This window comes from Carcharodon carcharias, chromosome 20, assembly GCF_017639515.1.
Source record: "Carcharodon carcharias isolate sCarCar2 chromosome 20, sCarCar2.pri, whole genome shotgun sequence".
Taxonomy (NCBI): domain Eukaryota; kingdom Metazoa; phylum Chordata; class Chondrichthyes; order Lamniformes; family Lamnidae; genus Carcharodon; species Carcharodon carcharias.
In genome coordinates this window covers 77,765,992-77,789,159 of record NC_054486.1, presented here as the reverse complement: position 1 = coordinate 77,789,159, position 23,168 = coordinate 77,765,992, and the positions used below count along the sequence as shown (strand labels likewise).

Below are 23,168 nucleotides of genomic sequence, written 5' to 3'. Positions count from 1 at the left end.
CGAAGGTCCTATACAACTCCAACATGACCTCCCTACTTTTGTAATCTATGCCTCGATTGATAAAGGCAAGTGTCCCATATGCCTTTTTCACCACCCAACTAACTTGACCCTCTACCTTCAGAGATCTTCCCACCTTGCTCAGCAGCTCCCTTGACTTATTTGGAATGGTCACATGACCACCTTCATTTTAACCTAAATTTAAAGAAGCAGTACAAAACAATCTTATAAGCTACATAATTGTAACACTTTTCCTTTCACACATGAACACAGAGAGAGAACATTTTACACCAGCTTGCTGAAATTCATCACACGCTGCCTAGAGTAATTGTACTCCAAGGATCAAGAATCAACAGATTTTATTTAAATGAAGAAGGTAAATTAGCTGTATACAGGATAAAAACAAGGTGTTAAATTAACTATGTAGCTCTGTACTTAAATTAATATATATCACTCCCTGGGCAATCTCTCTCAGCATGCATACCTTCTGAAAACAATGTTTGCTCCTTGCATGATGGGTCCATTGTACACAATGGATTTATGGCTGTAAAATTTTTGTCGGCACTTGATTCCCGAACTTGAAAGCTGACTTCAGATAAATTTTACTACAAAAATATAATTCTGAATCGCTTTGAAGTTGTGAGATACAGTTGGTCCACAAAAGGCTGTAATTTTCTATCGATATTAGATGGTTTCTTTTAGACAATGGTATAAGATGCTTGCTATTGAATACCATAGCTCTGACCATTTAAATGGGTAACATCTTAAACTTCCTGTTGTTTACCAGGAACTAGTCTTTGATAGTTTATACATGTAATGCACAAGAAACCTGCACAATTGAGCTAAAAGCAAAAAACTGCGGATGCTGGAAATCCAGTTCCCTCCGGGACACCCTGGTCCACTCCTCCATCACCCCCTACACCTCAAACCCCTCCCACGGCACCTTCCCATGCAACCGCAGAAGGTGCAACACCTGCCCCTTTACTTCCCCTCTCCTCACCGTCCAAGGGCCCAAACACTCCTTTTGCTTCACTTGCACTTCGCTCAATTTAGTCTATTGCATTCATTGTTCCCAATGCGGTTTCCTTTACATTGGAGAGACCAAACACAGACTGGGTGACCACTTTGCAGAACACCTTTGGTCTGTCCGCAAGCATGATCCAGACCTCCCTGTTGTTTGCCATTTCAACACTCCACCCTGCTCTCGTGCCCACATGTCCGTCCTTGGCCTGCTGCATTGTTCCAGTGAAGATCAACGCAAACTGGAGGAACAGCACCTCATCTTCCAACTAGGCACTTTACAGCCTTCCGGACTGAATATTGAGTTCAACAATTTTAGATCATGAACTCTCTCCTCCATCCCCAACCCCTTACCGATCCCCCTTTTTTTTCCAATAATTTATATGGATTTTTCTTTTCTCACCTATTTCCATTATTTTAAAATGTATTTCCATCCATTGTTTTATCTCTACCCTTCCCTTCACCCCAACCCACCCCCACTAGGGCTATCTGTACCTTGTTTGTCCTGCTTTCTACCCTTAATTAGCACATTCCTTAGATAATATCACCACCTTCAATATCTCTTTGTCCTTTTGTCTATGACATCTTTTGGCTATCTCCACCTATCACTGGTCCTCTATCCACTCCACTTGTCCCCCCCCCCCCCCCCCCCCCCCCCCCCCCCCCCCCCCCCCCCCCCCCCCCCCCGCCCAACCAGCTTATATTTCACCTCTTTTCTATTTTTACTTAGTTCTGTTGAAGAGTCATATGGACTTGAAACATTAACTATGTTCCTCTCTGCAGATGCTGCCAGACCTGCTGAGTTTTTCCAGGTATTTTTATTTTTGTTTTGCACAATTGAGCTGTCTGGTTTCAGAGCTAACAACTCAAATTTCATGGTTGCCACTGACAGTGAAGAAAGTTGCCACAAAGATCTAGCAGTCGCTGTGGCATGCATTTCCCCTTTCATGACATTAGTTTGAGTCCACTGCCAAGTTAAAGGGATTTCCCAGCATCCGGCAATAGTGATATTATCAAGCAGGGTGAGTAGGTAATTGCTGAATTATCTCACAGCAAACAGGAAGCTAAATGCACTGATTAGGAAATACGTGTAGGATTAAGGTAGAAACTAAAATATCAAACTATAAAATTTTATATAATTTTTTATTTTTATATAATATATATATAATAAACTTATATATGGAAAACAAAAACAGAATTACCTGGAAAAACTCAGCAGGTCTGGCAGCATCGGCGGAGAAGAAAAGAGTTGACGTTTCGAGTCCTCATGACCCTTCGACAGTTCTGTCGAAGGGTCATGAGGACTCGAAACGTCAACTCTTTTCTTCTCCGCCGACGTTTCGAGTCCTCATGACCCTTCGACAGTTCTGTCGAAGGGTCATGAGGACTCGAAACGTCAACTCTTTTCTTCTCCGCCGATGCTGCCAGACCTGCTGAGTTTTTCCAGGTAATTCTGTTTTTGTTTTGGATTTCCAGCATCTGCAGTTTTTTTTGTTTTTATCTATATATATATATATATATATATATATGGAGTTTATCTTAATGGAGCAATTTGACATTCCACAAACATGATATTAGTTTTTCAGGGCAGGTGAGGCTGTTCAGTAATTATTAAGTTAACATATCATTTACAAACCAAAGTTACACCTTGTTCATCAAGACGTAACTTTCTGAAGGTGTTTTTCCAACAAAACTAAAAGCACAAAAGGTCAAGTTCTTGCCAGTTTATTGATTTCACTTCAGTGATTGTATTTTGATGGTACACCCTATGGTGAAGCATAGAATCACTGACACCACCTTCTTGGTTGGCACATTTAATTGTACATTTACAAACTCCAGAGGTTGCTGTCAGTTTCAGAGGGATAATGATGGTGAAAGCTGACAGTTTTTCTGTCACTACTACAGCAAAATCTGAGCAACATGTTTTTCTTTGGATATATTTCAATAATCTCTATGTGTTTCTATGTTCTTCTCATGCCCTGCACACTGTTTATACCAATAACTAATTTAAACCAATAACAACCTGGGCAAAAACATTTGTCACTGGTAGACTTTTCCATTTTAAGTTTATACCTACTGACAAGTGGAAATTTTTTCTTCAATGTAAGCAACTACTATCAAATGGAAGGACAATAAAATTGGAACTAGATAATGTGCCACAAGATTGCTTCTTGACAGGAATGTTATGAAAGATTGAAAAGGACTAACTTTTTCTTCTAACGAGGGATCATTTATGTTGAGGTTCAGTAGTTTGGGTACTTGTGGCCCTCTGGTACCTCAACTTAGCGGCAGTCTAGGCTCACGTACGAAAAATTGCGAGCGTGAAGGGCCATCCTATCCGAGCACCCATACTGTTGCTATCCAAAACAACCGTGCATATTCCAATAGAGGGACTTGAATAGGTGATGGTGGAGGTCTGCCTCCTTCCCCCATCCAAGGCAGTTGTTCATTTTATTGCCCATCTTAGACCAGACTTTTCGACTCTGTTAAGTTATTAATCGAGGGGGGCGGGGGGAGAGAGGTTGGTGTATTGACTGCGGAAAGTGAGGACCGTGCACCAAGCGACAGTCGAACAATTTCAAACTCCAACGGTTGCATGGCTGCTCATGAAGGCTTTGCCGCCCGCAGTGACGCCTCGAGGGACAGTGCTCCCGCCACCTGATTGGCTAAGGCGCTGAAAGGGCATGGGTTCTGTGTGCTGATTGGCTGCGCGCTGCATTGAGCGCCAGGTGGGTGTGATTGGGTGGAGAAGGTTCCTGAGAAGCCGGCGTCGAGAGTGGGGAAAAGAGAAACGACGACACAAGGAGGTTGCCTCGGGGTAAAATGGCTGATTTCCAATACTGGTCACGGAGAATACAAGAAAACCACCACCACGCGGTTTTTAACGACGGATTTCTTTACGTATGGGGCGGTTACGTGGTAGGCGCTACTTTACTGACCCAATAAAGTAGTACTTTAGCTTCTGGAAAGTGTGGGACTGCACATTGTGTGTTTTAACCCACCAGTTTACAACTGTCATTTGAGACTGCAGTGCTTATAGTTACATACAGCCTAATATTTAATTGGAACATTTATGCGTTAGAAGAACCTATTTGTAGGCTGTCAGACGGTTGTAACCTAGAATTGGTATTGTCGGGTTAAACTGTTCCAGATAAAGTGGTCAAGTTGCCACGTGCCTGAACGATGCATGGATTTTTTTGACCACCTTGCTCATTGGTGAAATGAAACCACCGGCATGTGTGGCCCGATAGAACACCACCGAGATTGAGTGATGGATAGTGTCACAGCCCTACTCAAATTAAGTTTCTGTTCTCAGCCATCCTGCTGGGCAAATTATTAAAGGATGGAAATCAGGTCGTGAACCATCTGTAGCCCTCTGCTAGATACAACTGTCCCGTCAAGTGGTTGATCTGTCGATGAATGATTAATGAAAAGACTGAAAGCTACTTATAAACTATTTTTCTTTCATTTCAGTTAAAAGTTAAGTAATACTTTTTAATTAGTAAATGCACATTGAGGAATTGTAAACCGAATTCATCCAAGATTTTATAACTTGAATCACCAGTAAATCACAAATACCTTGAAGGGTAAATGGAATAACTTTGTTTCAGGGCGTTAAGCCAGAAAAATAGATTTCAGTGTGTTTAAAGATGTTACCTTTCAGGCTGTTGAAATAATTAAAGCAGTTGAGTCTCTTTGTGATGTCATGAAAGGGCAGTTGTTATAGGGACATCGTAAACTAATTAATGTAAATATGAAAGCGGTTGTTTCATGTAAATTTAGCGACTGCTGATATGTATGGTACTTAGATATTGCTGAACACTAAAGGAACTTTAATTTACATAGTGCCTTTCACAGCCTCAACATACTTTACAGTTTTACAGCCAATGAAGTACTAGTTGGTCTCCTGATTGAGAGCGAACATATAGCAATTATACTCTTGATCTGAAAATAAAAGTACCCAGTTATTACCACGTGAGTGTTTATTCTTGTAACTACTGTATATATCTAAATAAAGATAGCGCTTTATTGAAAAGACTGAATATTAGACATTTTGGTTACTTAGCTAACTGTCTGCCTTGTCTCTGTGAATTTTGATTTATTAATGTTGGCATACATTCATTAAGAATATGACTGCCCTTGCCCAGCTTAAAGAAAGACATCTAAGCCTGAAGCCACTCATTATTGTGAAACAGTTCAAGTTGAACCAGAGTAGGCAAAAGGATGATTAAAATGTTTCTCAGTTTATGGTGGAACTGTGAAAGCTGACCAATAGCCATGCTTTGCTGGACTCGATGCAAGAAGACACTGTTTTGTCTATGGTTTGAAATAAACAATGGTACAACAGAAACAGTTGGCAGAAGACAGATTAACATCTGCTCAACTTTTCAAAATATCACTGGAATGGAGATTGCTGCTAGCCATTTTAGTGAATTCCATGCCACAAAATCGAACTACTTGAGTAAAACTGAGTTAACACTTCAAGTCGACGACCTTTCATTAGGTCATTGACGTCAATTGTTAATTCTGTTTTTCTCCACAGACTTGCTGAGTGCTTCTAGCATTTTCTATTTTTCTTGCAGTTTTCCAGCATCTGCAGTATTTTGCTCAGGCTCTGGAGTGAATAGAGTTGTTCAACCATGTTGCAGATCGGGTAAAGTAAATAATTTGTCCAACCCAATGATTTTATAATAAGGTTAAATGTCACAATTGCATGGTAGCAGGATATTTAGCTATGTTGCTGAAAACGAGGAGGTGCTGCTAGATTGGAGGCAGGGAGAAGATTAGAAGACTCCAGGTCATATAGTACTTTGAGAAATTGATAAGGAAAGACAGAAATCTGGTGTCTATTATGCCAAACCTGATGAGGAACCTGATAAAGAAACCTCACCAGAAGCTAAGGCAGATGAAGATGAGAATGAGCAAAGGGTATTCAATTACAGCTTAATGTGAAGCCAAACATTTTAAGCCCAGTGTGGTATCCTTTGCTTGAAAGGATATTGGAGGAACTTGATCGCATGAAATGTAAGTGCATAATTGAAAACGTTAGCCAATGACTGGACAAGCCCAAAGATGTGTGTTAAAACCAGAACAATGATTTGGGGACTGTTTCTGCTCTCAGTGAGCATCATCAGAGAAAGCCCTGGTAACAGTTGTCTGTGTGACTTCAGAGAAGAAGAGTGGAAACTGCTCAATCCAGAAGACAAGGTGCTATATGATTGGGAATATTTACTTGATTTCTAGTTCATACCAGCTAGTATCCAGAAATTGTATGGTATGCCAGCAGTTAAAATGTTGTTGACCAGATTAACGAAATCAAACCATTGATACTTTTAAGCCTTCCATGAATGCTAAGAGCCCAGACATCACAGCATTCTCTAAGCAGATGTTGGAAGACAGTCACGAAGTGAACAAGAAGATGTTACTGATGATTCTGAAATACAAAAACACTGGAACAATTTCAAAAAGTGAGAAGCGTCCTGAATAAGCTTATACCACAGATATTGCACTAGTATTTTTAAGATATACTTTTTCATAGATTGTGAGCTTTGCTGGCAAGGCCACCATTTATTGCCCATTCCTAATTGCCCTTGAGAAGGTTCTGGTGATCTGCCTTCTCAAACTGCTGAAATCCCAGTGGTGTAGGTACACCCAAATGCTGTTCTGGAGGAAGTTTCAGGATTTAAACCTAGCAACAGTGGAAGAGCAGCGAGATAGTTCTAAGTCAGGATGTTGTGTGACGTGGTTTAGAACTTGCAGGTGGTGGTGTTGCCACACAGCTGACCTTCTAGGTGGTAAATGGGTTGGTTTTGGAAGGTGCTATTAAAGTAGCTTTGGTGAATTGTTGTAGTGCATCTTATAGATGGTAATACTGTATGCTAGTGGTGAAGGTAGTATACATTTGAGGTGATGAACGGGGTGCTGATCAAGCTGGCTACTTTAATCCTGAAATGTGCTGAACTTTTTCTGTCGTTGGAGCTACACTCATCCAGGAAAATGGGGAGTATTCCATCACACTCCTGACTTGTGCATTGTTGATGGTGGACAGGCTTTGGGGAATAAGGAGTGTGAGTTACTGGCCAGAGAATTCTCAGCCACTGACCTGCCCTTGTAACATAATTTTTGTGGCTTGCCCAGTTTGTTTCTGATCAGTGATAACCTCAGGATAGTTGTGGGATATTCGGCGATAGTAATGCCATTGAATATCAAAGGACAATGTTTAGATTCCCTCTTTTTGGAGAACATTATTGTCCAGCCCGTGTTTGGCACAAATGTTGCTTGCCACTTAACAGCCCAAGCCTGCATGTTATCCAGGTCTTGCTGTATGTGGGCATGGACTGCTTCATTATCTGCGGACTGGCATCCTTGAAGGTGGATAAATCACCAGAGCCGGATGGATTGTATCCCAGTTTGTTAAAGGAAGCCTTGGAGGAAATGGGAGGTGCTCTGAGGATCATTTTCCAATCCTCACTAGATACAGGTGAGGCACCAGAGGATTGGAGGTTTGCAAACATTGTACCAATATTTAAAAAGGGTGCAAGGGATAGACCGGAAAATTATACACTGATCAATCTGACTTTGGTGGTGGTTGAGGTTGAAACACTCTCTTTCATTTAAAAGGTACCTTGATCTGCACCTAAAGTGCTGGAACCTGCAAGGCTACGGACCACATGCTGGAAAGTGGGTTTAAAAATGAACGGCTAGTTTATTTTTTTGGGCAGCGCAGACATGATGGGCTGATTGGCTTCTTCCTGTGCCGTAACTTTTCTATGGTTCTATGGAGTTACTAAGGGTACTGAACACTCCGCAAATATCCCCACTTCTGACCTTGTGATGGAGGGAAGCTTATTGATGAAGCAACTGAAGATGGACACAACCTGAGGAATTCCTGCATGATGTCCTGGGGTGGAGCTGATTGGCCTACAACAATCACAGCCATCTTCCTTTGTGCTAGATATGACTCCAATCAGTATGATTCTAATGACTTGATGCCACACTTGGTTGTATGCTGCCAAGTCCAGTTAGTAAAGCAGGTTCAGGAGCTGACCATTGATACGAAGTGTTAGGCTAATTCCATTAGCCATTTAACAGATTTGAAAAATTAGTGACAGTAATATGCCTGATAATTCACTTCAATTATGGAGCAAACATTATCTTAAATGCCCATTGAAACAACACACACCAGTCCTGTTTCTAACACTTGATTTCGCAGATTTAATGAAGAACTGTGAAAACTGTTTTTCCAAGTCTGTTCACACCACTGGATCTTGAAGATTGCCAAAGGACTTCCCTTATTAAGTAGAGTCATTGCATTTTTTGTACCATTTGCCTTATGGTCTCCTCCAGGATGCAACACTATCTGACGTTTTATGATCACCCAGTTGTACAAATAGATCAGCAAAATAATGGTTTCATGTTTTTTTCACATCATACTTTTGCTTCCTTTCATTGCTTTTCTCAAGCCATAGCTTTGTTGTAAATGATTTTTGATCCATTTTCTATGCTACAATATGTGTATGTAAAAGGAAATATATTGCTAATCATCTCTTCTTACATTACCCCCTACTCTGATGAAAACCCTATCTCTTTTTACCTCAATATTAAAAAGTTAGCTTGTTTACTCTATTTATATGTGCCTGTCTTCACAGTATAATATCCTCAATCCTGAAATTCATCTGTCTAATGTTATCAGCATCATCGAGGTGAAAAGACAGGCTTTTTGAGAACACAATTTAAACCAACTCTGTCTGCATTAATGTTCTGTCTTTGTTAGTTTTGTTTCTAACGTAAAAATTTATTGATATTCTTAAACCAAGGTTAGTGCTCCTCAGAAAACTCATGTTCTGGAGTTTCAATATATAATGGATGAACCACTCTGCAATATTTTGTTTTGTGCTGCTAAAGGAGGGAGGTGGTGGCATAGTAGTATTGTCACTGACTAGTATTCCAGGGACCCCAGGTAATGCTTTGGGGACCCGGGTTCGAATTTCACCATATGGTGAAATTTGAATTCAATAAAAATCTGGAATTAAAAATCCATGATGATGCCGATAGTCATAAAAACCAATCTGGTTCACTAATGTCCTTTAGGGAAGGAAATCTGCTGTCCTTACCTGGTGACTCCAAACTCCACAGAAATGTGGTTGACTCTTAAATGCCCTCTGACAAAGGGTCTAGCCAGATCCCATTTTTAAAAAAAAACTCTGGGAATTCTCCAAAACAGCCTCCAAAGAATGTTGTGAACCCTGACAGTGTTGAAGCTGAACCTGAGAAGTTACCATCTACCCCAAAATTCATTTGGATAGTTATGAGTGTAATGATTCTAAATTGGTGTAACCAATCTTTCCTGTGTATTGTCAGGAAGGTGAATTTATATTATTAAGCTTTAGTTGCTGAATTTCTTTTGTTTTTAACTGTTAACCAAGCTCATGCTGGATTATTTTCACTATCATGCTGAGGATTTCTATGGTCCTTGCATATTGTTAACTGAAGAATTTGCAACTGTTGAGCATTCAGTTAACAATGCACCAAGCACAGTGCAATATTTACAGTTAAATCTCTGATTTATTAATCTTTCATGGAATATTCTAGATTATCTGAAAATAAAAATGTCACATCAATTTGACTTTTTAAAAATAATTGTATAGAGTTTTTCAAAAGGATTATTAGAAATATTCTAAAGCAGCTGTCCCAATATTTTGTAGAGTACAAAAGAGGCAATGAAAATAGCATATTAAATATAGTTCCCCTCCACAACCCTCACTAAATAACATGGAAAAAATTATTTAATTTCTTGTTTGCCTGTGCCCTTGAAGGAACTGAAAATTTCTCGTATGCTCCAGTTGGGAAGCTGCTTGTAGATGGGGGCTGGGTTGATTTCAGTAGCTATGCATATCGCAAAACTGCAAAAAAAGTTTCCATACATCTCCTCACTTTCTGAGTATCAATTTTCCTAGTGCAAGCACATTCATTAGCATTAAAAACGAGCTATCTGGCTACTAATGTATAGGGATTTCTTAAGCAGTAGCTTGCTGGTATCAGTGGAATAACACTCAGCAGAGCAGAGAACTTCGTGGATAATTAATCACTCGGATTGGGCCTTTTTCTGTGAAGGATTGACGTGACCAGTTCCATAAGATTGCTTCAGATCCAACTTTGATCAGGATATATTTTATGGGGACAAATGTTTGCAGTTTTTCACTTTGCTCTGATAGGAATCATTTACGTTAAATACTTATTGTTCCTACCAAGTGATTTTCACATTTTTTTAAAAAGCAAATATTGTTACATCCTTTTCCAAATTTTGGATGATTAGTGATGTTGCAAAATATGACTAAAATTGCAGGAAGTTGTAAGACATGGTTACTTTTTTCTATTGCAGACGTATGAAAATAATGAAGTTTATTTACCAAATGATGAAATCTGGGTTTATGAAATAGAAAGTGGTGTATGGTAAGTAATTTTCTCTGGTGACAAAGTATAGATTTTTATTTTCACAATGTGTGGAGTGCACTTTTTCATGTTACCGCTGTGATCTGAATTCAACATCTGTTTGCCTGTTGCTTAATACAGCAGATTTATTGTAACACAATGCCACTTGACTGAAAGATCTTTTTGTTAAGTACAGGACTTGGATATAATGGGCCAGAATTTGGGGTTTTTTAAAAAAGGAAAATAAATTGGCTACTGCTACTAAGTGATATTGATGCACAAATTGGACTGCAATTTCAGGTGGGCACAAAATCCCAGTTAATCCTGAAAAGCTAGAAGTTACAGTCCAAGGTGTGCCACTTTTCCATAAGCTGTGCAGAAAATGCATCTCCCACCTGGCTCCTCATTAAAATAAAATATATTGAATGCCATGTAGTTCCTTGCTTGCATCATTGATACAGAAAATTGGGTTTTGTAAATTTGAGCCGAAGTATCATTTTTTAAGGGCATGATGAATATTACTGCTAAACAGCCCCTTTAGTATTGAACATTAACTTATACATTTGTGAAGCCTCATTCCTTCAGTTTTTAATTATTATTTGAGATTTCAAAGACAATTTTAATACTTTGCTTGTTTTTTTCTCTTTCTCTCTCACTTGATTTGACATTTAATTAATTATTGCACTTCCTGGTTCACTTCTGCATGGCTCATCAACAATTCTCCAATCTGGTTAAGGAGACGCACAGTTGCTTGCCCTGTTCTCTCAGGTTCCAGATGCTTTGTAGAGGGTGCTGTGCTGTTACAATGGTCTAGAATCATAAAATGGTTGCAGCACAAAGAGGCCATTCTGTCCGTCAAGTCCATGCTGGTTCTCGGTAAGAGCAATTTAGCTGGTCCCACCCCACCATCCTGCCTTTTCCCCTTAGGCATGCAATTTTTCCCCTCAAGTGCTTATCCAATTGAAAGCCTCAATTGAATCTGCCTCCACCACCACCTTAGGCAGTGCATTTCAGGTCCTAAACTCACCCATTCTTAGGTTCTTTTGCCAATCACTTGAAATCAGTGTCCTCTGATTCTCAACCCTTCCACCAAAAGGCAATTTCTTTTCACCTGCTCTGCCTAGACTTATAGACGTATAGAAAATAGAAGCAGGAGTATGGTATTCAGCCCTTCAAACCTGCTCTGCCATTCATTATGATCATGGCTGATCATCCAACTCAATAGCCTGCTCCTGCTTTCTCCCCATATCCTTTGATCCCTTTTGCCTCAAGAGCTATATACAATGTTTTGGCCTCAACTACTTTCTGTGGTAGCGAATTCCACAGGCTTACCACTCTCTGGGTGAAGAAATTTCTCCTCATCTCAGTCCTAAATGGTCTACCCCATATCCTCAGACTGTGACCCCTGGTTCTGGACTCCCCCCACCATCGGGAATATCCTTCCTCATGATTTTAAATCTATTTATTAAATCTCCCCTCAACCTTCTCTAAGAAGAACAACCGTAGCTTTTCCAATCTAGCCTTGCAACTTAAGACCTTCAACCCTGGGACCATTCTTGCAAATCTTTTCTGCACTCTCTCTGAAGCCCTCATGTCCTTCCTAAAGTGTGATGCTCAGGATTGGACAAAATACTTCAATTGAGGATGAGCTAGTGTTTTCTAAAGGCTAGAATAGCTTTGTCTTATTCACACTTTCTCAGTTTTGCTCTACAACCTTCAATGATTTGTGCACATATATCCCCAGGTCTCTCAATTCCTGTGTCCCCTTTAGAATTGCACCCTATATTGCTTCTACTCGTTCAACCAACCAAAATGTATCACTTCACACTTCTCTGCATTAAGTTTCAGCTGCCACATGTCCACCATTCCACCAGCCTGTCTATGTCCCCTTGACGTCCATAAGTATCCTCCTCACAGTTCATAATATTTTCAAGCCTACCTCCTTCAGTTGGTCTCTTCACCTGGCTGAACTCATTGACAGCCTCACACCAGAATGGCATAACACACTTAGCACTGATGTGAAGCTAAAACCAGTGTAAAACTCAAGGCAGAATTTTCCGTGCCTGCTTGCATCAGCTGTGAGTGGACAATATGGCTTGGATATTATCCTAGGCTATTAGAGGAAGTAGCTACAGAGATAGTGGGTGCACTAGTAGTAATCTTCCAAGAATCCCTAGATTCTGGACAAGTCCCAGAGGATTGGAAAACTGCCGACATAACACCCTTATTCAAAAAGGGGAGACAAAAAAACAGGTATAGCCCAGTTACCTTAACATCTGTCATTGGGAAAATGTTAGAGTCTAATATAAAGGATGTAATAGCAGAACATTTAGAAATACATAATATAATCAAGCAGAGTCAGCATGGCTTCATGAAGAGGAAATCATGCCTGACAAATTTATTAGAATTCTTTGAGGAGGTGACAAGAAGAATAGGTAAAGGGGAACCAGTAGATGTAATATATTTGGATTTCCAAAAGGCATTCGATAAGGTACCGCACATAAGGCAACTTAATAAGATAAGAGCCCATGGTGTTGGGAGTAGTATATTAGCCTGGATAGAGGATTGGCTAACTAATAGAAGACAGAGTTGGGATAAGGGGGAATTTTCAGGATGGCAGCCTGTAACTAGTGGAGTACTACAGGGATCAGTGCTGGGGCCACAATTATTACAACATATATTAATGACTTAGATGAGGGAAGTGAATGTACTATTGTCAGGTTTGTGGATGACACAAAAATAGGTGGGAAGGCAAGTGGTGAGGATTGACACAAAGAGTCTACAGAGGGATATAGACAAGTTAGTGGGCAAAAACTTGGGAATTAGAATATAATATGGGAAAATGTGAGGTTATGCACTTTGGTAGGAAGAATAGAGGAGCTGAATATTATTTAAATTGAGAGAGAATGCAGAAAGCTGCAGCACACAGGAATTTGGGGGTTCCCATGCATGAATCACAAAAAGCTAGTGTACAAGTTCAGCAGGTAATCGGGAAAGCAAATTGAGTGTTGACCTTTATTTCAAAGGGAATAGAGTATAAAAATAGGGAAGTCTTACTAAAACTATACATGACACAGGTTAGGCCACATCTGGAATACTGCAAATGCTTTTTGTCCCCTTATCTAAGGAAAGATATACTGGCATTGGAGGCAGTCCAGAGAAGGTTCACTAGGTTGATCCTGGGTATGGAGGGATTTTCTTACGAGAAGAGGTTGAGGAGGTTGGGCCTGTACTCAGTGGAGTTTAGAAGAATGAGGCAACCTTTTTGAAATCTTACGGGGTTTGACAAGGTAGATGCTGAGAGGTTATTTTCCCCTTGTGGGAGAGGCTAGGACCAGCGGAAATAATCTTGGAGTAAGGGGTTGCCCATTTTAAGACAGAGATGAGGAGGAATTTCTTCTCTGAGGTTAGTTAATCTGTGGAATTCTTTACCGCAGAGTGCTGTAGAGGCTGGGTTGTTAAGTATATTCAAGGCTGAGATAGACAGATTTTTAATCAGTCAGGGAATCGAGGGTTATGGGGAAAAGGCAGAAAAGTGGAGTTGAGGATTATCTGATCAGCCATGATCTCATTGAATGGTGGAGCAGACCTATGGGCTGAATGGCCAACTTCTGCTCCTGCACCCTATGGCCTTGTGGCGAGAAGGCCAAAAATCGGTTTCACAACGTTGTGAAACCAGTTTGCAATTGTCCGTTCTGCCTGTCAATGGCGGGTCACGTTTCCCACTGTTCAAACATCTGGAACCTCATTGTAATATATCTGCATAACATTATAAGGCCGGCCTGCTAGAATCATTCCCCCCACAATGCTGGATCATCTGCCCTCATGCTGACATGTTTCATAAGTGTACAGAAGTGACATGCCTCTGACGAGCTGCACTTTGCTTGGGACGTCGAGGTTTGTTTGCCTACTTTGCTTCGGTCAACATTTGGTCATCAAATCACCAGGCTTTGCAGAAAGCACCAAATCACTTTTAGCGGGGTTCATAGACAGGTCTCCTACCTACCAGACCAGCCACAAGGTGGGGGTGGCTTTTCAATGGTTGCAGGGCTGGAGCTTGCTTGGGGATAGGGGAGAAACGGCCTCAGGAAAGGGAAGAGGGTGCAGGGTGAGGGCTGTAATAGGAAAGGGGGTATCCCAGGGTGTGTGTGGGGGCAGAAGTTGATCTGTGCAGGTGGCCTCAAGATGGTGAGGACTGAGGAGGCAGTTTCCAGAGGATATCAGGGTGTGTGAGAGAGAGTGAGTGGTGATGTCCCATGAGCTGGCAGAGAGAGAGAGATGCCAGTGAATGTGTGATGGGCTTGAGTGTGTGAGTTTAGAGTGATGAGATGGTTGCCTTACGCTGGCAGCACGGATGAGATCATTCGCCCTCTATCTGCAGTGGATAGCCAATCTCTTCTGTGCAGCAATGGCACTGATCGCTATTGCCATCGCCTAGCAAACCGGACTGGTTATGTTGCTTCCCCTCCTGTGGCCAGAGCGGGGGTAGAGGATATGGTGGGCCTCCACGGCATCCAAAAGGCCCTCAATGGACTTTTCCTGGTGGCTGCAGTTGTCTTGCCTTTCAGGGCTATGTCGTCTTTGCAGCACTGAGATGTGTGAGCCTGTGCCAAAACACCTTTGTTAGGCATTCCTTTGGTGAAGGTACATTTATTTTTGTAGTGGAGAGAATTGGCCTAAATGCAATAGTTCAACATTTTACTGTTTGGACATCTGTGACAAGCAGTTTTTAAACTAATTTTTATGCCTACATGGTAATAAGCATGTCAGTTATTGTCATGGACAAAATAAAAAGGCTACAATACATCTCAGGAGGGGAGAGTAGGGATTTGAGTAGTGTTGATTGACTGGTCCCTGACACGTACTGACAAGCAGATGCATTGGCATTAAGAAAGAATTTACATTTATTTAGCCCTTTTCATGACTGTAGGATATCCCAAAGTACTTTACAGCCATTGAAGTATTATCACTGTTGTAGTGCAGTGAAACATGGAAGCCAATTTGCACACAGCAAGATGCTACAAACAGCAGTGAGATAAATGACCAAATACTCACTTGGCTATGGAACAGATGAAGGCTGGAACAGCAGCAGAACAGCCTGATTTTCTCCAAAAATTGACGTGGGATCTTTTACATTCACCTGAGAGGACAGGCAGGGCTATGGTATAACAACTCCTCTAAAACGGCTCCACTTGACAGTGCAGTTTTCCCTCAGAGCTGTACTGAAGTGTCAGCATAGATTATGCCCTCAAGTTGCTGAAGTGGATTTTGAATCTATGGCCTCCGATTCAAAGGATGGAGTACATCATTGGTCACTCAAAATAAGGATGACATCAGACTTCCTGATTTGTGTATCCTCTGGTGACTCAGCAGGGCAACCATGGAGCCACAGGTCTTTGGGCAGAGATGGCAAGGGTTGCCCTGAAGAAGTAATTTTTGAGTGCTACTGCTAAGCCGATACTGACACTTGGAAGTGGACTGTGGCCATCTACCCTTTCAGATGTAGGTGTCACGAAGGCCAATGAAGAAATAAGAAGGGGTATAAACATTTGTTTCTTTAGTAATTTGATACTTTTTTTGGCTGAGTCACACCCTATACTAATTAGGCAAGTGATTTTAATTGATGCAAACTTGAGCTATTATGTAGTCAAAAGGATAGTTTATTTTATTTGATATATTAAAATGTCTCTGCCTATGTTCCTTTAATACAGGCAGAGGCAACCGATGAAAGGAGAGCTCCCTCGTCCTATGTCGGGAAGCTGTGCAGCTTGTCTGAATGGTGTCATGTATATTTTTGGAGGATATGATGACCTAGGATATAGTAATGAAGTAGGTCACATGTTTCAAATGATTTTATTGTTCTGTTTATCATGTTTTCCGCTTTTCCTGCTTTAGTGATGAAGAGCCAGTTTTGCAAAATATGTTCTGTCTTACCTTCGGTAAACAGCAAAGCATAATGTCACCGAATGTATGAACACCAGTATGAAATACTGAAGAGTGATAGAATTCAGGCTTAACATTCCACCCCCTTTTTAGGTTTGAAGATGCAACCCTCAACAGCACCCAGCCCCCCTCAAGCACTGCTGATTTTTATTTCAGTTTTTATGAGTCATAAATTGTCTAAAAAGGATATTTACAAAAGCCTTCATTTTCCAGCCTTTGCCTCAATTTGTTGCCCCTTTGTTCGTCCACTAAAGGCACTGACCCATGCTCAGCTACTATTTCTAAACCTCAGCAGCCATGTGGTACTTCACTAAATATTGATTCTTCAGCTGTGAACCTGAGAGTTGAATAGCCTGCCCTCGTGGACTTTGATCTACATGTCCCTGGATATCGTTCAGAAGCAGGATCTTTTGTGAATTTATTTTCTTCACTCAAGTCCAACATTTCTGAAACCATCCATAGCATCCTTACTATTCTCTTGATTGAAATTGGCTAACTTGGATCAACCTTATAATGTGTCTAATCTATAAAAGTCAGCATCTTATTAGGTGGCTTATTTTTCCAGCAAAATGATTTAAATTATTTTTAAAATTCAGTGCTTATTGTATTGAGAATTTAGTAAAATGCAATTTATGAACTAAGTTCTGTAATTTTGGCTACTTTAGAGGGACTGTCTTTTAACTTCCCCTATTTTTTGTTCCTTTTCATTGATTTTCTTCCCCATGTAATTTCTTGTATAAGACACTATGGACAAAGCCTACTTTTGGGTAACTTGTGATCTGATTTGCCCTCTTCATCCAATGGGGCAGGCTTGGTCTATGATTCTCGTTGTATGTAACTGAGATATGGAATGAAATAAATTGGATCAAATACATGCGTGATCAAAGCTGCCCTGTGTTACTCATAATAAAAATTGTTCTTATGATTTAGTTAAATGAACTACTTGAAAAGACCTGTCAGAGTGTACACCATAGAATGTAATTATTGCATCTCTAATGGTTAGGAGAGTTATGTATAACCTTTTAGTTTACAAAACTAGATTCAATAATCTAAGACTATTATTTATCTTTTCATAACTAAAAGGAATCAATGAAGTCAGTCATTCCTGCCTGTCATCTACCAGTTCCCAACTAACTAGGTAGTTGACCTGTTCTAGGTTTTCTGTCTGCATTCTTAGTGTCCCTCAATTAGCTGGCTACCAAGTTTAGAATTATTTTGAAGTGGTTACATGTTCTGATAACTAAGTCTGTGCACTATTTACTCCACTAGAAAGTTCATCTGTGTAAACATTTTTCGATGTGATACTAGAAAGAAAATGACTTAATTTCAGTTTTTATGAATGATTTATTAAAGTATCCTTTTGTAAGAGGATGTGAGCAGTAAATTATCCCTTTTTTTACTTGGAATGAAATCATCAATAATACGGATACAAGAATACTAATTTTTTTAAACATTTGAAACAGCTGTATTGTGTTAATTTGCAAGTAAAGGATGACATATTTACTTGGAAGAAACTCAATAATTATCAAGGAAATCCTCCTACACCAAGAGACAAACTTTCATGTTGGGTATACAAAGACAGGTAAGTCACTAATCTTTGTATTGCAGATATATTGACACAATTGATGTTCCAATCTTTCTAATTAAAGCTGCTTCCTAGAAACAGTAATTATTATAATATGCGTACAGAATATTAAAATCCCAAATATCCCGAATGCTATGCATGCATGCATTTGAGGAATAAATATTGGTTGAGATATTGAGAAAGCCTCTGTTCGTCTTTCAGTAGTGTCACAGTATTTTGTACATCCACCTGAAAGAGCGGATGGTACCACGGTTTAATATAGCGTCCAAAAGCACCACCAACTACTGTGCAGTATTTTCTCTACTGCACTAAAATGTCAGTTGCGATTGTGTGCTCACTTATGTGTCTGGAGTGAGACTTGAACTCGCAGACTTCTGATTCGGGCAAAAGTGCTACTGCTGAACCACAGGTGACACTGTAAAACAGCTAAATTCATAACATAATAAACTTATCTGCTGAACAAATGTTATACCTTTTGTTCCTAGAGCAATAAAAGTTAGAATGTGAAAGGCATTTGTTGAATTAATTTAAATTTTCACTGAGCTTTGTCACTAATTTATTGAAAACTCTTCAGGGAATTCTTAATCATGTTCAGAAATTATTTTTTAGTCACTTTTTAACCTTGAGTGGAACTTCATAATATGTAATAATTAGCTATTGTAAAGTTTAATTAGTAAATTTTACTTGCATTTCAAAAAATAACTAATTTCTAACAGGTTGATTTTTTTTGGCGGCTATGGATGCAAGAAAATCAGTGAATTAAATGATTCATTTGACGTGAATGAAGCATCCTGGGTAAGATCTTGACCTTTTAAATTATAGCTTTATCAATTTAGTATTTCACTTCCATTCCTGAACCATTTGTTATCCAATAGAAAATGCACGACTCTGGTGACACTGTTTTAACCATGTGTGTTCAGCAGAAAATGCTTTGCACACAATACAGGTAAATAAATGTACTTCAGATGGATATTTACTTAAACAACTATGAACATTTTGTTGCAAATCTTTACAGTCTTTCTGTTTCACCGAGTCTGGAATTCTGGCATAACTTTGTCCGACAAAGCATATCCTAATGCAATCTCTAGGTCATTGTGCAGCAGTTGCAAGCGGTACTTTAACTTCATCAGAGCGATGTCCAAGGGCAGCATGTGCATGGGAACACCATTATTCCCAATTTCCCCTCTAAGTCACACAATTTAGACATACATTTCTGTTGCTTCATTGCTAAAGTCTTGGAACTCCCTACTAAATAGCATTGTATGAGTACCTTCAGAAACAACAACCATCCCTTGTGGGGAAATCTAGAACTAGGGGGCACAGTTTCAAAATAAGGAGTCTCCCATTTCGGACACAGATGAGGATGATTTTTTTCTTTTCAGAAGGTCATCAGTCTTGGGAATTCTCTTCCCCAGAGAACATTGGAGGCTGAGTCATTGAATGTATTCAAGGCTGATCTAGACAGATTTTTGAATTACAAGGGAGTGAGTGGAGGGGCAGGCAGGAAAATGGAGTTAAGGCCACAGTAAGATCAGCCATGATCTTATTGAAGGTCGGAGTAGGCCCGAGGGGCTGAGTAACCTACTCCTTTTTTATTATCTTATGAACCTTCAACTGTAGGGACTGCTGACTTTGCTTTAAAAAAGCTTTTCATTGCTCTAAGCCATAATATATTGTGGCGACAAAGTGTTGCTGTAGCCATACCTGTGGCTAGTTAATGTTTTCTATTGGACAATATTGCTATAAGCGGATCATAAAGCATGCATGGCCCATTTACAGGAATGTCTTTTATACTGAACCCAAAAGATTATCCAGTGCAGACCTGAAATTTGTAACAATGTTTGATGTTCTTTAATACAAGATATGTTTAGACATACATTGATTTTTTAAAACAAAGTCTTTTAATTTTTTTTCTTTCAAGGAAGAAGAGATGTTCTGGGGATGGAATTATGACATTCATGTCTTTGACCCCAGTATGAATGTCTGGTACCAGCCAGCAACTAAAGTATGTTGAAAATTGTAGAATGACCACATTTATACTCCAAATTTAATGCTATATAATTGATGAGTAAACTCAAATTTTAAAACAATTGTAAGAACTATGACTAAATATGTATTCCCCTGTTTTATGGTTGTAACGTTGGTCTCATAAGGTACCTATGTATAAATCTTTTTATGTTTGTAAAAATGTGTGCATGAAGGCATTCTTATATCAATGGTTCTCATTTTCAAATAGATCAGTAATCATGGACCTTCCCCATCTAAATTATAATACTCAATACCTGAATAAATGTGTATTTTGGCACTCTTTCTTTGTTTATAAATATTTTTCAAGTCCCCTTTCCTGAACAAAGCTGAACTTACTGGCGCTCACCACCAGCCTTGACAACTGCCTGTTTACCAGGTGATCTCCCTGCCGCTCTCAGTGCTCCTCTATTTGTGCTCTGAGGTGAGGCAGCCAGCCAGTGCTGTACGCATGGCGGCCTCACTTCACGCTTATCTGCAACTGCAACACATTCGTGTGCTTTTCATCTATTTTGCAGACTGCCCCCCCCCCCCCCCCCCCCCACCCACCCACCCACCCACCCACCCACCCACCACCCAAAACCATCTGAGCATCTCTTATGAACCCCAATTTAAGAAACACTACTTTATTTATTAATCACTTGCAAGAGCTTTAAATGATGTTTGTAGTGCAACTGTTTTCCTTAGGTTTTTCTGCTTTTTCTAAAACTGTGTTATCCACTACATGTGCAGCTACACAATTTTAGCCACGTGCCATGATTGTAGTAGAATATGCTTTTTTTATTTAGTTTTTTTTCTCCCTCTTGAACTGTGACGTAATTGAACATATACTGCTTACTAGGGAATGCCACCTCGCCCTCGAGCAGCACACGCATGTGCCACACTGGGAAATAAAGGCTTTTTATTTGGAGGAAGGATACTGGTGAGTTGCTTATCTATTTTCTAATTGAAAAATAAAATCTCAAATATTGATGTCTTTATTGAGGCTATCTCGCAGTAGGCAGTATACTGGAAGGTTATTTTATGAAACTAAATTATACAGGCATAAGTAAGTCATTGAAAGAATGGTCAGAGTTCATTTTAGGAACATTATTCAGTACCTCTACGTGCATCTGACTAAATGTCTGAAAGCCATGTCAGTACAAGGAAATGATCATTTTTTACTGAAAAAATGTTACTGTGCTAATATATTTCATCATGGAGTTGTAGTAGGTGGGCTTTAACTCTGCCCGTGCAACATCTTGCTATTCTTACTTCGCTAGGCTACACCCTTCAAAAGTAAAGAGGAAGAAAGGTATTTATATACTTTCTGGCTGCTTGCAGAGCAGCATTGCTAGATCCTTGAGAGTAGATTGCCTGATATTTGGCATTGGATGTATAACAGAGGAAATATTCAGTAGTGAATTAGGTTAGTATACCATTCTTTCACTTTTGTGAGCTATGTCTAAGTCTGTCCATTTAATGTATGAATGGACCTCTCCCCTATCTGTAAAAGCCCTCTATGTAGTTTGGCTAATTGCAACCCAGTTCTTAGCAGTATGTATACAACACAAATTATTTTTTGTTTGGCACATAAACCATAAAGATGGGTGGTATGAATATTACAGTCAGCACCACTCCCAACACCATGAGCTTGTGCTCATGGCAGTTAGACAGTTTCTGTAGCCAGACTGAGTATCCTGTAAAACAAAACTTGAACTCATATGAATGCAGTCAATGGGATTTCATGGTATGGAGTTATCAATCACCCTTTAACCAACCATATTGCACTGGAAATCACATGTGAGCCCCACCACGTTCTCTTGATCACTCCAGAGGTAATAAATACCATGGTCAGACCCTTGTGTTCAGGCTAAAACAAAGACTTAGTAATAGATAATATGCAGTCAGGACACAGTAGTTAATAATGGGCTAAATGTTGGGGCTGAATTCTCCGGTTGGCGAGCGGGGGCAGGGCCCACTTGCTGATGCGTAAAGTGATGTGCAGTGACGTTGGGCGGGCGTCCCGACGTCACCGCACATCATTTACGTTTTCAGTTTGGCGGGCGTGCAGGGGCCTGTCAAAGGCCTATTAAGGCCATTTAAAACCTAATTAACTCAATTAAATGATCTGCCCGTCCAACCTTAAGGTTGGCAGGCAGGCGACGAGCCCAGGCGGCCTTCGCATTTTTCATGAAACCTCATCCATGGGTGGGATGAGGTTTCATGAAGTGCTAAAAAATTCAATAAAAATTTTCAAAAAAATTCATTAACTTGTCCCATCTCATGTGGACACTGTCACATGAGGAGACATGTTTTAAAAGTTTTTAACTTCTTTATTTTGATGTTTAAAACTTAAATAAATCTCCCTGAGGCATAGAGGTGCCATAGGGAGATTCCTGCGCTCTTTAGCGCGCATGTGCGAAAGAGTGCAGGCCCCAACTTGGAATCCCGCCCCCCCCACTCAGTGCCTTAATTGGCCAAATCATGTAAAATGGCGATGCGAACCTGATCGGGGGGAGCTCACTCCCACCCGCGCCCGCACAACCCCCTGGACCGGGGGAGAATTCAGTTCTTGGAATCTCTGCCCTAATGTACTAAATAATGGGAATCGGATCTCTGGTGCTTCTAGATCAAACACCCACCCCGGTGTTCCATATTCTGGCATCGTTCCTCATCCGAATAGACATTGGGGATTTCATCTTTTACTTCAGAACCTCCCATGTTTCCATGGTATTGCCATATCTATTCCAAGATCTTTCCTCCATCAATTGCATAGTAAACCAACTCCAAATCTTACCCCTGCATGCTACTAAGTGTAAGCTGTCTTTCTACTGTACTGTTATACCTGAGAACTCCTTCCAATTCTACCAAAAGCAAGTATCCTCTGCTACTAGCTCCAAAAAATCCCTTTTTTATGTTAAATGTGACCCTCTGCCCCCCATCTCTAACAGATACTGGGGTTGAGATTTTAACTCATTCAAAATCCCCCCACTTGTACAGTGTAAAGATCAGGCCCTGGATGCCTTCCCAATGCTGTTTGATCATGAAACCCTGAGTCAGAGTGATTGCAAACCCAACATATCCCCCTGTGTTCCTAGATCCCAGTCCTCTCCCATTTCGCCACCTTCCCCCACCCCAAAGCTCCATATTATGGCATCATCCAAATGCTAAAATCCAGATGCAT

At 40.2% G+C, this 23,168-nt stretch overlaps 2 protein-coding genes across 12 annotated transcripts in view; one reads left to right on the top strand and one right to left on the bottom strand.

Moving 5' to 3' along the window:
• Positions 1-23,168, bottom strand: part of pole2 (polymerase (DNA directed), epsilon 2) — a 139,093-nt gene that overhangs the window by 75,642 nt on the left and 40,283 nt on the right. The gene's annotated exons all lie outside the window — the stretch shown is intronic.
• LOC121292279 (kelch domain-containing protein 1) overlaps positions 1-23,168 on the top strand; it is a 63,382-nt gene that overhangs the window by 13,239 nt on the left and 26,975 nt on the right. For 8 of the 9 annotated variants that reach the window (XR_005946254.1, XM_041214117.1, XM_041214114.1 and 5 more), the window contains exons 2-7: positions 10,400-10,470; positions 16,161-16,278; positions 17,856-17,974; positions 18,694-18,772; positions 19,899-19,982; positions 20,844-20,924. Coding sequence is in view for 8 of the 9 variants with exons in the window: in XM_041214117.1 (XP_041070051.1) it covers positions 10,400-10,470; positions 16,161-16,278; positions 17,856-17,974; positions 18,694-18,772; positions 19,899-19,982; positions 20,844-20,924 (552 nt within the window). In the remaining variant the exon portion in view is untranslated. Of the gene's footprint in view, positions 1-270; positions 374-10,399; positions 10,471-16,160; positions 16,279-17,855; positions 17,975-18,693; positions 18,773-19,898; positions 19,983-20,843; positions 20,925-23,168 lie in introns of all 9 variants that reach the window. The other variant, XM_041214115.1, reaches the window with a different exon arrangement.